This window comes from Taudactylus pleione, unplaced genomic scaffold, assembly GCF_031769625.1.
Source record: "Taudactylus pleione unplaced genomic scaffold, aTauple2 ptg000156l, whole genome shotgun sequence".
In the NCBI taxonomy this organism is placed as follows: Eukaryota; Metazoa; Chordata; class Amphibia; order Anura; family Myobatrachidae; genus Taudactylus; species Taudactylus pleione.
In genome coordinates, this window is record NW_028284558.1 from 1,332,316 (window position 1) to 1,346,491 (window position 14,176).

Below are 14,176 nucleotides of genomic sequence, written 5' to 3' on the forward strand. Positions count from 1 at the left end.
GTGACTGTTTATAAATAAAGAACATGTACACTGGAAGAATCAGCTATATATAGGGCACCGTACAACGTAATCAGCTATATTTAGGGGACCGTACACCGTAATCAGCTATATTTAGGGGACTGTACACTGGAATCAGCTATATTTAGGGGTATGCTGCCACCATGTCTACATTTATAATATCAACATTCATATTGTCGATAGTTATGATATTGACATGGAACATGTATATATATATATATATATATATATATATATATATATATATATATATATGAATGTCAGCAAAATATACCCGACCCGCATTTAGGGCAAAGTCACATAAAAAGCACAGCACTCGCTAATCTTCACTTACGACACTTAATGAAAGATTGTTGACTCGAATGACACAAAGATAGCTGACACGAATGGGTCTCATGAAAGAGCCACACACAAGATTTCTCAAGCATGAGGTCAAGCATGTGAGCTGCCTTCAATTAAGTGCTGACAGGAGATAGAGAAGGGGGTCAGAGGTTGGAAGCAATGGAGAATATTAAAGACCACTGTCAATCTCCTGAGGTGTGGGTATTCCAGCAAAAAAAAAAAAGACTATATGGTGCTCCTATTTACAAAGGGGGCAATTCAATTTAGCGCGGGGTGAATAGTGCCGGAAAGTCAACTTCCCGAAACTATTCAATCCAGTGTGCTGTTTAGTCCAACTATAACAACTTAAGGGCCGTATTCAATTAGTTTCTCGTCCACGATAAAGTTTTGCCTGCCCAACTTTCCGTCTACATCGCGTGTTTTGGACGTGGAAATTTATCAGGTGCGCCCCCACTATTCACCGTATACAATTCCAAACCGTGCAAAAACGGCAAACCGCGAAGTCGGAACAGGGGGAAAGTCCTGTCAGAAATGGGGAAATCAGCCTGAAAACCCCCCCCCCAAAAAAATGCACTAACATTTGGGAGCAATGTAGATGGGCCCGAATAACCCTAATAAAACTATTTGGGGTACTTAAGTTGTTTCAATTGCTTCTTATTAGCGTCTTTGCACAAGTGGCGAAGAATGGCATTAAGCCAGTGGTTCCCAAACTGTGCGCCGTGGCACCCTGGGGTGCCTCGAGACATTTGCAATGATGTATAAAGTTCAGCCCCATGCCAACAGGAAAAGACAAGACAACTATCGCTGTCATGTAATTGATGGCCCCTTTTTCTGTATGGCTTAGGTTTGCTCATTTTCTTCTGAACACACAAGACTAGAGCAACAATGTCCTCTGGTCAAATAAGATAGAAGTGTATTTGTTTGGTTTTCATACACAACACTATTTTTGGCAAAAAAATAAAAAAAATCAGTGTATCACCAGAAGAATCTCAAACTAACTATCAAGCACGATGGTGGAACGGTAATGGTTTGGGATTGTATTGCAGATACATAACACAGACCTCACTACAGCACTCGGTTGTCTTGGTGAAGCCCAACAACTGAGGTTTGATCAAGACAATGCTCATAAACACATTATTAAATGCATATAAAAAAAAAAAATGATGATGATTTTGGAACGGCCAAGTCAAAGTTTTCCAAGGTTTCAGAATGTCAAAGTCAACACTTAATTCAGATGCTGTGGCAGGACATTAACCGCTTCAGTGCTAAGAACGAGTTGGACTCCTCTTCAGGATATACCTGATGAGCTCCGCTTGTACTCAGCACTGAGGGAATTCAAAGAAAGAAAACAACTTGCTACCCTGCCCCCAACCAGCAGTAACAGGTTACTGCACTACAGAGAATAGTTCCAGAATAAGGGAATGTAGAAGAGCAATTAAAGTACCCTACTTCTCCCACCCCAACCACACACACACACCCAGCCAGCCAGCCAGCCAGCCAGCAGCCAGCCAGCCAGCCAGCCAGCCAGCCAGCATAGTCAAGCGTCAATAAACAGAAAGGTATCCTTACTTGAAAGAGGGGAGTTCACTTTTTCAAATGATGTGGTACTTGCACCTATCCCATACTGGGTGCAAAAAATCCATCTTATACTGGATTCCCATCTCCGTCTGCACATGACACTCCCACGCGTCTATGGTAACAGCCCAGGAACGCTTATTTTACAGACAGAGGAATCCAGCAGCATATGGAGAAGACTGTCTGCTCTCATACCCTACATGTCAGGTGCAGCGCATGGCCACATACGCAGTCTGAGATTGCTTCTGGCGGCACATATGCAGTCTGCTGATAGTCGCATGAAGCGTCAACTCAGAATCAGGCCTAGTGCATAAAACGTGATAGGATGTAAAGATTTTCAAAACAATTGCATATCTCATGGAATAGGATATATAGGATATATGACTGTTCCTGTCTGTGTCTAGCAATACTTGTATTGCTTGTATTAGAAACTTGTGGGGAAAGGTGTGGGGTGCTTTGGTCTTAGGTGTGGTGGTCACACAACACAGCACTGTCCAGTGAATACACTCAGAGGTTATTTACACTTTGTGGTTGTATGCATGCACCGCACACCAAAACATTCATTCACCAAGAAACATGCTTGATAATAAAATAGCAGCCTCTTATGAATCACCCCCCTTACATTAGTCTGGTAAGAATATTTCTTCCTGACCCAGAAAATTACATATAATTATATTAATTACCAGGATTAGTCTCCTGAACATTATTATTTATTTATGGAGAGTACTCTGATTCTTTATTCAAACAAATGGTCTTAATTCCTTTCTCCTGCCAGTATACCTCCATACATTCCCAAAGAGAAGATCAGGACTGGGGTTGTGGCCACACAAGTCAAAAAGGGGATCAGGATTGAGCATGGCCACATCTACAAGGGCATGTTTAGCACTGACAAGCGCTAATCTGTCTCTTATCTAAAGCAGGGTTGCCTACCTTTAATATTCTCTTCCCGGGAGAAGCCCGGGTAAGAGAAGCAGCACGGGGCCGATGGGGGCGGGGCTTGACAATTCGCGTCATTAAGCCCCCTCGTGGTAAAATTGCAGCGATTGGGCACAATTTACATAGGGGCGGGGCCAAATGCTGTGATTCATGCAGAATCACAGCTTAAGCCCCGCCCCCTTCACGGAGACCCGCGATTGCCGCGGGTATTCTCCTAATTCTGCCCACTTCACTAGGAAGTGGGCAGAATGCGGGAGAAATGCCTACCCTTCCGGGGGTGCGGGGGGGTTACCCGAAAAATCGGGAGCCTCCCGCGAAAACCGGGAGGGTAGGCATGTATGATCTAAAGGTGGGTGAGTGATCTGCAGATGATGGTCATTCATACACACTGAACGACCATAATCTGTGCTGCAGCGGGTCCCGGCGGCCGTGACCTAATCACGTACTGCGTGGCCACGCCCCCTTAAAAACCCCATTTGCTGCGCTGGAGAGGGGGGCGCACAGCCAATGGGGGGCGTGATCGCTCCCCCTTTTGGCATAGGAGACTGCTCGGGCTACTGCTTAAGCAGCCTCGGACAGTCTCTCAGTGCAGCCCAGCACACAGCAGCGTGTGCTGGGCTGCTGTGGATGGGGAGCTGTGCCAGACCCGGGTAAGTAGGACCCGCTCGCGGCTCTGCCCTCCTCTCTTTGCACGGCACCCCTGTGTATGGGTGATCGGCTGATCGTCCGTACACACTTGCCGATGGACAGATATGTCTGCAGACATACCTGTTCATTGGCTGTGCAGCACAGCCAATGCGATATGTCTGTGAACGACGTTGTTCACAGACATATCATCTGTACACACTGACCGACGGGGAAACAATATATTGGCCAATCAATTGATCGGCCAATATATCGGCCAGTGTGTACCGAGCTTAACTCTTGAGACAGCACTGAGGGGCAGTCTCTAACACGGGGGACCTATGGACACTAGCGGGTGGGAGGGTTGTGCCACTGAGGATCTGTTTTGAAAAGGATTGTTGTGTGGTTGGCACGTTCATCCTCAGCATGCTGTTGCCACGCCCCCAGTATCCCTAGTTGGAACTTACTATTATATGTCCAGTGCAATGATGGGAGGAGGGTGATTGAATTAGTGGCTGGGCGGCAACATATCGTTCCAGAAACATTGCTCTTTTTTTCCTCGTACCCATTAGAAATGCACTGGAAAACTAGCAATGTAGGATTACCATAATACGCGGATATGTACGCAGCCGTCCATGGGATGTTCGGTGGCACATCCACGCAATGTGAAGTGGCTCCGAGATGGTTGCAATAGTTACAAAACAATAAAAAAAAAAAAAAAGATAAGAATAATTTGTACATTTTTATAAATGAACCAGGGAGGCAGTGTCAGTCTAGAACATAATGGGCACACTGGAGGAATGCAGTCGTAGGGGCCCATGACAAAGGGGTGTGGCCAGCAACTACTATAGTGGCTTGGTCAATCATTAGAGAGGACATAGGGCCTGATTCAGCAAGGAACGCAGTTGCTAATACGCACCCAATCGGCCGATTGTTGTGTACTTTGCATTCATTGCAGTGCGTCTGCCCAAACTAGTTATTGCAATCAGTACTGCGATTGCAGCAGCTACGCAGACCCATCGCAGAGTGATTGACAGGAAGTGCCATTTGTGGGTGGTAACAGAGGGGGGGGGGGATCATCGCCGTTGCAGGGGTGTGCATAAATAATGCGATGCCCTACGCAGCCTGAGGCCTGATAGTGTGCGTGGATGTTCACAATTTCGGAGTAAGGTCAGGGCTTGTGGCAGTATCACCAGAGATGGCGCTGGTGAGCAGCAGATTCTGTGTGGGGCAGGAGAGATCCGCCCACACAGAGAAGAAAAGGTTTCTGGGAAAAGGTGTAAGGGCTGCCGAGTGAACTCAGGGGGTCATTCAGACCCACTCGCAAGCGGCAGTATGCTCGCAAGTGGGTCCATGTTCCCCACTGCGCATGCACACGACGGAGGGAGCTCCGTCGTGCACATGCGCGAGGCCCGGACTGCGACAGCCAAGCTGTCGCTCCGGGTCTCGCACCAAAGGGGGCATGCTGTCGATGGTGACTGACAGCACGCCCCCTTTGGTGGGCGTGCCTGCCAGATGGAGGCGTTCCCATGGGAACGCCTACCGTCTGAAGCCGGCCCTACTGACATCACTAGTGATGTCAGTGGGAGTGATTTTGGCTCTGATAGAGCCAAAATCACTCCAGGACTTGTGGCTGGGAAACCCGACCGCAGGGTTTCCGTCGCAAGTCCGATGGTCGCGATGGTCAAGACCATCGCGACCATCTTTTTGGACGCTCGTATATGCTGTGGGTGGTCACCCACAGCTATACGAGCGTCCTGGAGGACGCTCCATTTTAATGGAGGAGGGCCCTGATTCAAAGCGAGCGCTCTGGTCAGAGCGTCCGGCTCTGAATCAGGCCCTCAGTCCAGAGAGGACTGAGGCAGACCAGTCAGACAGAGCTCACTGTGCTAGCAAGCCAGTGCGATACATGGAAGGCTATCCAACTCTGGGACTGAGCTATGGTACCTGCAAGGAAGCAGGCCAGATTGTGAGAGGCGGCAGCCAACAAGCTACGGAAGCTATACCGGGCCAGGAGGCCAGTCCTGCATGTGGCAGGAAGGACCACCAAACCTAGAGACTGTGAGAGACTTTCACGCAGAGTAGCTGCTTCTGTAGAGAGGGTTCAAGAAGTGAGCTAGTGCCCTAAGAAAGGGCTAGGCGTTTATTATTTTCTGTTTGTTCCTGATTATGCTGGAAGTAAAGCACCACGTTCATTTGTTTCAATGAAATGCCACGTGTGGAGTCTGATTCTGCACCTAACCACTGCACCACTGACACTAGTCTACCAAGCTAATTACCCCAAGTATCACTATATAATATATATATATAATTTATATATACAGTCAGGTTCATAAATATTGGGACATTGACAGAATTTTCATATTTTGGCCTCTATTCACCACCACAATGGCTTTGAAATGAAACAAACAAGATGTGCTTTAACTGCAGACTTTCAGATTTAATTTGAGGGTAATTACATCCAAATCAGGTGAACGGTGTAGGAATTACAACGGTTTCTATATGTGCCTCCCACAAATAAAACAAATAAGATGAAAGTTATTACCACTAGCATGACTCAACTGTAGGTTACATTGTTATTTGCCAGCTACATTCCTACTTTGCAATCTGCTGTATTTTGAATGTTTTGCACAAGAAATGATTAGAAATGCTAAATAATGATTTCCCAAAACACATTTATATTGTAAAATATAATCTGCCTGGGGTAATGTGCTGTCTTTTCTTTTATTCATCATTGCTCTGAAATCATATCCATCTACTCCGTACCCCACTGGTCCCACAACATCAATTGAATAAGTTAGGGAATAGCCGTATAAAATTAGAAATTTGCGTCACTGCTTATATTGTACTGAAATGAACACAGATATCCAGGCTATGCTCAGATGAGGCATTCATCTTTATTCCAACACTATATTGGACTATAGCCGTACCTTAGTGTACATCTGGTGATATTGGATGTTTGCTACAGTGTGTGTGTGTATGTGTATATATATATATATATATATATATATATATACACACATACACATACGGTGCTGACTATATGCTGAAGTGGTGGTCTTGAGAAAGGTCCTTGCAGGGACCGAAACGTCGACCTATGACTACTTTGGGTATTACTATGAAAGAATAAAGTGTTGGAATCTTTCTTACTATTTCTAAACAAGTCTGGTGATTGCGCTTCTTTAAATCTAGATAGATATATATATATATATACACACACACACACACACACACACACATATATGTATGTATGTATATAATTATATTTACATATATTGGAGTGTTATATAGATAAGGGGAACTTGCTGTAACTCCTAATAACACAATAACCTTTGATGATGCAGTATTTAAATGTTACACACAATGTTTTGCCTTATTCTTTTTTTTCATGTACTATGAATTATGGCTGGTCAGGTGACCGAAGTCTGAATAAGCTAAGTTGCTTTTCCAATAAACCCATTATCACTATCATCACGTTGTTTATTTAATATTTCTTCACTTTTAGGTGCTTGGGATTCTTCACGTATAATGTGTTTTATGTATGTGGTTCATAACCACATATGATCACTTGTTCCTAGCAGCCACTCATTTATTTTATGAGGAGTGTGTCATAAATTATTTATATATTTCATGGGATTATTGTTGATACTTGTGCGCTCACTTTTTTATTTGTATAAATATATAACGCAGTTAAAATCAGGCAAGGATAACATAAACTCATTACATAAAAATTACATAAAACAATATTACGTTGCAATAAATTAGAGTATAGGAAATGGAAAATAAGCTTATCTTTAAAAGGCTGGACCAAAGTTCATGTAGGTAAGAGTGTAGAGCTCCCATATATATATATATTATAATTTAAATAGTAAGTGTATTTGGATATTTAAGTGCAAATTTTGCACCTACAAAGTAACACCCCATTTCCGCTAGCCTCAAAATCCCGGGTTAGTGCACGTGAGCACGCATCAACACAGGATTTTGGTAAGTGGAAACGGCTCCACCCAGGTCCAGTCACCAGGGAAGCCAACCCTGCGAGCAAGCAGGGTTATTCCCGGAAAGGACCCAGAATAGACTCAGTGTAAACTGGTAATCTGGGTCATGAGACCTGTGACCAGTTTACAGCATGGAGACAGCCGCAATCCGGCACAAAGAGATGATGTCAAGCGTCGGCAATGCACCTGTGTGCAGTGTGAACGGCGCTGATCCAGGTTATCCTGTACAAAAGGGATCTGTCCCAGGTCGGGCACAGTTTGGAACTATGAGCCAGATTCAGACCCGCGCGCTAAGCTGTGATCGCTCGTTATGGGCGATTGTCGCCCGTCTGCGCATACGTATGCGTCGCAGTGCGCGTGCCAGTCTGTGCGATTGGGAAGTGATCACTCGAAGCCCACAGACTGAGCACTACTTTAAGTGACAGATAGTGGGTGGTAACGGGATGGTCCTTGAAAACGGGCGAGTGGATGTGTGAACACAGGCGTGTCTGAGCATCAAAACGCCGCTCTTTGGGCATGCATAATTAACATGAAAGCGTCAGAGAACACGTCACCTGGTTGTATTTCAGCCTGCAGTGATCGCAGTGCTTGCGGCGGGGTAGGGTCTACCTCAAGGACTGCGAGCAGCTCCGATGGCTCTCGATGTTACTGATTAATCATACACTCCCTGGAGATGACGTGTGCTGCGAAGGAAAAGTGGGCGTCATTACACTAGTGTGCCGTTGCGCTCTAAGACATAGAGGGCGTCCTTAAGCCTGGCCGTGCGATCATGGAATTTGCATATCCACCCCCTGACGGCTGCGAGAGAGCGCAGCATAGCGAGCGGGTCTGAATGAGCTCCTATGTTCCAAATCTTGGGTCACTCGGGACTTAGCGGCATATTCAATTAGACATGTAAAGCCGCTTTCCGCAGAAAAGTATCGCGGATGACGTCATTTTGCCAGCCAAAAAACGTATACCTGTATTCAATTCCAAAGACTTTTCGCGTATGCAGAAAGTCAATGCAATGGAATAGGCAGAAAAGATTTGCCTATGAAAGCAGGCGGGAAAAAGTGCAGAATTGCGGTGTTGGGGTGCAAAGGCTGGGAAACCACTCTGCACCCTTGGGACAGCCCCCCAATGGTCAACTGCATCAAAAAAACTTACATTAAAAAATAAATAAAAAACACCTAAAAAAAATTACTTTGATAAAGGGGGGTGAAAGTACAAAGATGGGGTACAAACAAACTGCTAAATACTATTCTTCACTTGTGCAAATACGCAAATTAGCAGCTAATGAGAGCATTTAAGTACCCAAAATAGCTTCAGTAGGGCTATTCGGGGGCATCAACAATGATCCCCAATGTTATTCCATCTTTTGGGGAGTGTTGCTGATTTCCCCAAATCTGACAGCACTTTGTCTGTTTGAGTTACGCCGGGTTCTGTTTTCGTAGCCTTTGGAATTGAATAGGGCGAATAGCGGGGCCGCGAACAAAATGCTTTCGCCTCCAAAACACGCAAAGTCGGCGAAAAGTACGGCAGGAGAAACCTTTCTGAATTTTTGCGTCTAATTGAATATGCCCCTGAATTGGAAAAGCGGTATACATAAGCCTTTCCGTGCAAGGTTGATAATCTGTAATCTAACCACAACACATAAAGCTGTGGGCAGCTCATTCAAACTGTCAAATCATACATTCTTTGCTTAACTGTTTGGCTGCAGAACAAAATGTGGTATGCGGGCACCAAAATAACTTTGTGCATTTAAGTCTCATTGGCCATTTGTCAAACACAAACAGAATGTCTTGTGATATCTCATGCGATACAGTATATATAGCACCTAGCATGTGTTTTGAGCAATAAGAGATGAGAGGAGGACACTGTTAAGTAGCCTATCAGCAATTTGCACAGTTCATTCGCTTGTTTCCCGCTAAACTAATTTTAAATCAATGTGCGTGGGCTCAGAAGGACTAGCAATCCCTATCATCATCTCATCATTATACTTTGTCTCAGAAAAATATTTGCACAAGAATGAAACAAACCCAGCTACTCAGGCTGGTGGTGACAACTCAGGACTCCAGCTTCCTTTAAATGACACAACAGTTATCTGGTGACATTATCTGAATCTCTACACTAAGGAGGCAGTTGATGATATGTTCTAAGAATTCCCCTCTGCACCACTACGTTCCGCATCTGACAGACCTAAATCGGAAACTCCCTGCACTCTCGTCTGGAGGTCATAATAAAATGATCCTTTACTTTGGGAAAGTGACCATATATTGCTTTTCTTTCACTGAATATGAGGTGAATATACGTCACTTTAGCTGTGGGTTGGGCAGCATGCAGTCCTACGAGCCTCCGCCTGTCTTTGGAATGAGGCTACACGCAGTCTACACACTCTTGTGATATCGCATGAGCAGGTAAAAAAAAAATCAAAGAAATGGCCCGCCGATTGTCCAGGTGTGTACCCAGATTTAGACTCCTGGATGAAACCAGTGCACAATTTAAACCGCACACTGGTTTATACACGCTCTTCCTCCTGTGCTACACCTGTTCCTTAAGCTTCATACACACAGCTCGATTTGTTAAATGAACGATTTCAGTGAACGATTTTCGTTAATTTTTTCAAGGGAAAAATGAACGAAAATTGTTCATTACATTTGTTAAATGAACGATTTTAGTGAACAATTTTCGTTCATTTTTTCAAGAGAAAAATGAACGAAAATTGTTCATTACATTTGTTAAATTAACGATTTTAGTGAACAATTTTCGTTCATTTTTTCAAGGGAAAAATGAACAAAAATTGTTCACTGAAATTGTTCATTTAACAAATGTAATGAACGATTTTTACAAACTACAAACGAATTTTCATACTTACCATAATGAAAATCGTTCAGTTGGACAGTCAGAATGGACGATGAACTACAAACGCGCATGAACCATTATCGTTCATCGTTTTACCTCTGAAACTGAACAATTTTAATAAACGATTGAACGATAACGATTTAATTATAGTTAAATCGTTTGAAAAATTGTTGTGTGTGTGCACACCTTAAAAATTAGATTCCATAAGCCGTAAAGTTTCTAGGTCATGCACCCATCTGGATTTTCACGCACTTCAGCTTTCGGAAACTGGAAGCTCACAAAGATACACAGAAAAACTGAGCATTTTAAGGACTATACTGAGAACTGATTGGAATAACACAGTAAGATAGGAAGATTGTCACATAGGCCCACATGTAATATGTTACAAAACTCATTTACGTGTACAAGGAACTTCATACTTCTTCTAAACAAATGCATTTAACATTATATAGCAGACAGACACCTATACACCACAATGGAAGGCATAGTGAGGATGGGACGACAAGAGAATGGAGCTTATCCAGTCACTAGAAACTTGTAATGTCACTGAGGCATAAGGCACAAATTCCCCCATGGCTCAGTGACATTATACTGCTTAAAGAGTTCTGCGTTTATATGATCTCTTGACATGTTGCCAGATAGTTGAACTTTACACCTCTGTTCATCTCAGAGCACTGAACGCTCGCCATGAATACAGCCTTAGATGGAACACTCCAAGAATTAGGGAGACTGACACCAGCTTCTGATCTGAGGCTATTTCTTTACTTCCGCTAACGTACCAGACGCAGACAACAACGTTCAAATACACTGCTACTCTTTATACTATCTTCACTAGCGGGTCAGGCGCAGATACCAATACTTCAGTAGCGGCTAGCATGTCAGATGCAGACACTAGCGTCCAAGTAGAGACACAGACGCCAGCATACCAATGCGAGCTATATCTCACACTATTTCTGCTAGATTGTCAGGTGCCGTACCACGGTCAGAGCATTCCTGGTTTAATATTCTCTACCAGCAGCTGGATATATAATTCCATATGGGTATGGTCCGACATCATTTCTGACATATAGGCTCTTACATACTAATTTGTAGTTCTTTCCTACCAGAATATCTGGAGATTCCAGTATTACCAGCTACTACTGGATATCCTGCAGATAGCCGCACTCAGCAGCATTTGGGGAGATCCAACTGATTTCAACATAGTTTTACAAATGTATCTGCTAAGAGCTGAGATTCTGTTTCAATTCAATTGATTAACAAACTATACAGTAAACATTACATTCAATTTTAAAATGGGCTGCTGACTGGAGTATCCTTAAAAGTAATATTACGGGAGAGGGTTCAAGTTTGTGTTTTTACATACATTATTATCCTTTATTTATATAGTGCCACAAGGGTTCCGCAGCGCCTTACAACGTACATAAACAAATGAGCACACAAGAAAAAACAAACACAAACAATGCAGGACAAATACATGGTTTATAAACATTGCTGCATAACACTTACAGAATGTATATTTTCATATTTCATTCTAATGTTTAGTTTAAATAAATGTATATTGTCTCGGTATTGCCTCAGCACTTTCATATTTTTCTAAAATAGCACGAATGCAGCGCGGTTATTTTTATTATTTCTTTTCTAGTTATTACGACGGGCTAGAAAACAGTGAACAGCTGCTGGATTCATTGCGTTGTCCATTTTATTTATAATATATTCTATTAATGGGTGTTTGTCAAAGGGACGTTGTGGTCCCGAAATGTTTGAGTCTTAGGATGTTCATTTGAATACACTTTTTTGAAAGTCTCCGAGTGCCGCCGTTTTTTCTGAGCCATCTGTGAACATGTGGACATCATTTTTTTGCGGAGGGCACCGGAGCTGCGATCCGAGGGGGATATTATATATACCGTGTTTCCCCAATAATAAGACACTGTCTTATTTTTTTTGGGGGGGGGGTCAAAAAGCTCCATAGGGCTTATTTTCGGGGTAGGACTTATTTTAATTAACATTTCAATAAACAGTAAAGTGTGCACGGAAAAAAAAAATCAACCTTTATTAAAAATTGGTCTCTACTCTCCTCCGCGTCGCTGCTGTAAATGATGCCACGCGCTCACTGTGAGACGCTGCAGCTGTGATTGGATGCCACTGTTAAAGCTTTAACAGCTGCATCCATTTCATGCAGGGGGCGGAGTTGGGGGCATTTTAGTGTAGCGCAGGGAACGGACAAAATGGGGATTTTGTTAGGGCTTATTTTGGACCGTTTTTCAAAAGTAAGGGTATGTCTTATTTTCGGGGTAAGGCTTATTATCAGGGAAACAAGGTATATATAAATAATCTTCCTCAATCCTCCCATTTCTGTTTAGAGTCTGATCCATACATACAACCACTACTCTGCTTACTGCAAGTCTGAACAAGTTCATCTCAGCCAGATGGGTAGGATTGCTCCAAGCCATGCTTATATTTATATAAGATCTATGATAGATAGATAGATAGATAGATAGATAGATAGATAGATAGATAGATAGAATATTACACACACATAATCATGACCGAGCAGCTGCTGTACGACTCTGCCCAACTTCCCTACACAAATAAGCCCACTCATCCTAATAACGAAAGTAAAACCAAAGTCACATCTTGCACTTATTGCACTGGAAGCAGGTAGGGGAGTATAGGACGGAGGCGCTGCCTGTCCTACAATATACACACAACAGCGTTATGTAGAGAACATACATGTGTGACAGCTACACAGACATGACATCAAACAACTACAGACAAAACGAAAGCGCAGTAGAAGTTAGATAGCAGCACTGGTGACAGATACAATGTGACATTACCTGTGGGCTGGGGAGATGCTAAGCAGCAAAGTGTCACCAATTGCACCAGGCACAGCAAGCACCAGGCTCCCATCATAACGCCATCCACCACAGCAACACACCCTCTGCTGCTCCTGCACGGTGGGGAATCAGCGTCAGCCCAGTGAACAAGGGCTCCGCCCACTCCACTGTCTGTGCTTAGGTCAGAGGGCCTGGCAGCCACATTATATTTTTGATTGGTTACAGAAACTCATCATCTGTTGCTAGGTGGACAGACTGGAAAGTTTGCGAATTACTGGATTACTGCAAATAACACCTGTAATGATTACAGCAATGACATTATAACAGAAATGAAATGATGTTACTATAATTGTATCTTTAAGCAGATTACTTTACCAGGCATTTTTTGCTACTAGTACAATAATGTTACTTTTTTTTTTACCTACTACTAAAATAATACCACTGTTTCATTACAAAGATCTGTACTTCATCTATAAATTCGGTACATGATGCAAAAGTATATATATATATATATATATATATATATATATATATATTTTTTTTTTTTTTAAAAGAGGTCATATAAAAAAAGGCCATTTGGTACTTTCACATATGCTACGCATTAGTCTTTTTGCTACTGTGGTTTTACTCAACTCTGAGTTGAGCCTATTATTTCACTGCTAATGGAGCGTACATACGGGACGATCGACAACGATAACGATTTCGTTGTACGATCTCCCGGGTGTGCTGTGTTGAAGCCGGGTAATTGGCTGAGACAGGATCGGTTTAAAATTAAATCTGCATGACGCCATTTTGCGACTGGCCGCCCAGCGCCATTTTAGTGAATCTCGCCCATTATAAGTACATACGGCGATGCTATTATGTAGCGTCGTGCGATTCCCACGCAATAAAAAGTGGTTAAAAGTCCTCACCATATACAGTCAGGTGCCTAAATATTGGGACATTGACAGAATTTTCATATTTTGGCCTCTATTCACCACCACAATGGCTTTGAAATGAAACAAACAAGAT

The 14,176-nt window shown here is 43.2% G+C and overlaps 1 protein-coding gene across 1 annotated transcript in view; it reads right to left on the reverse strand.

The window, feature by feature from the left end:
* LY75 (lymphocyte antigen 75) overlaps nucleotides 1–13,320 on the reverse strand; it is a 185,778-nt gene extending 172,458 nt beyond the window's left edge. The window contains exon 1 of the mRNA XM_088474805.1: nucleotides 13,166–13,320. Coding sequence (XP_088330931.1) covers nucleotides 13,166–13,241 — 76 coding nt within the window. The 5' untranslated portion in view covers nucleotides 13,242–13,320. The remainder of the gene's footprint in view (nucleotides 1–13,165) is intronic.
* Nucleotides 13,321–14,176: the final 856 nt, after the last annotated feature.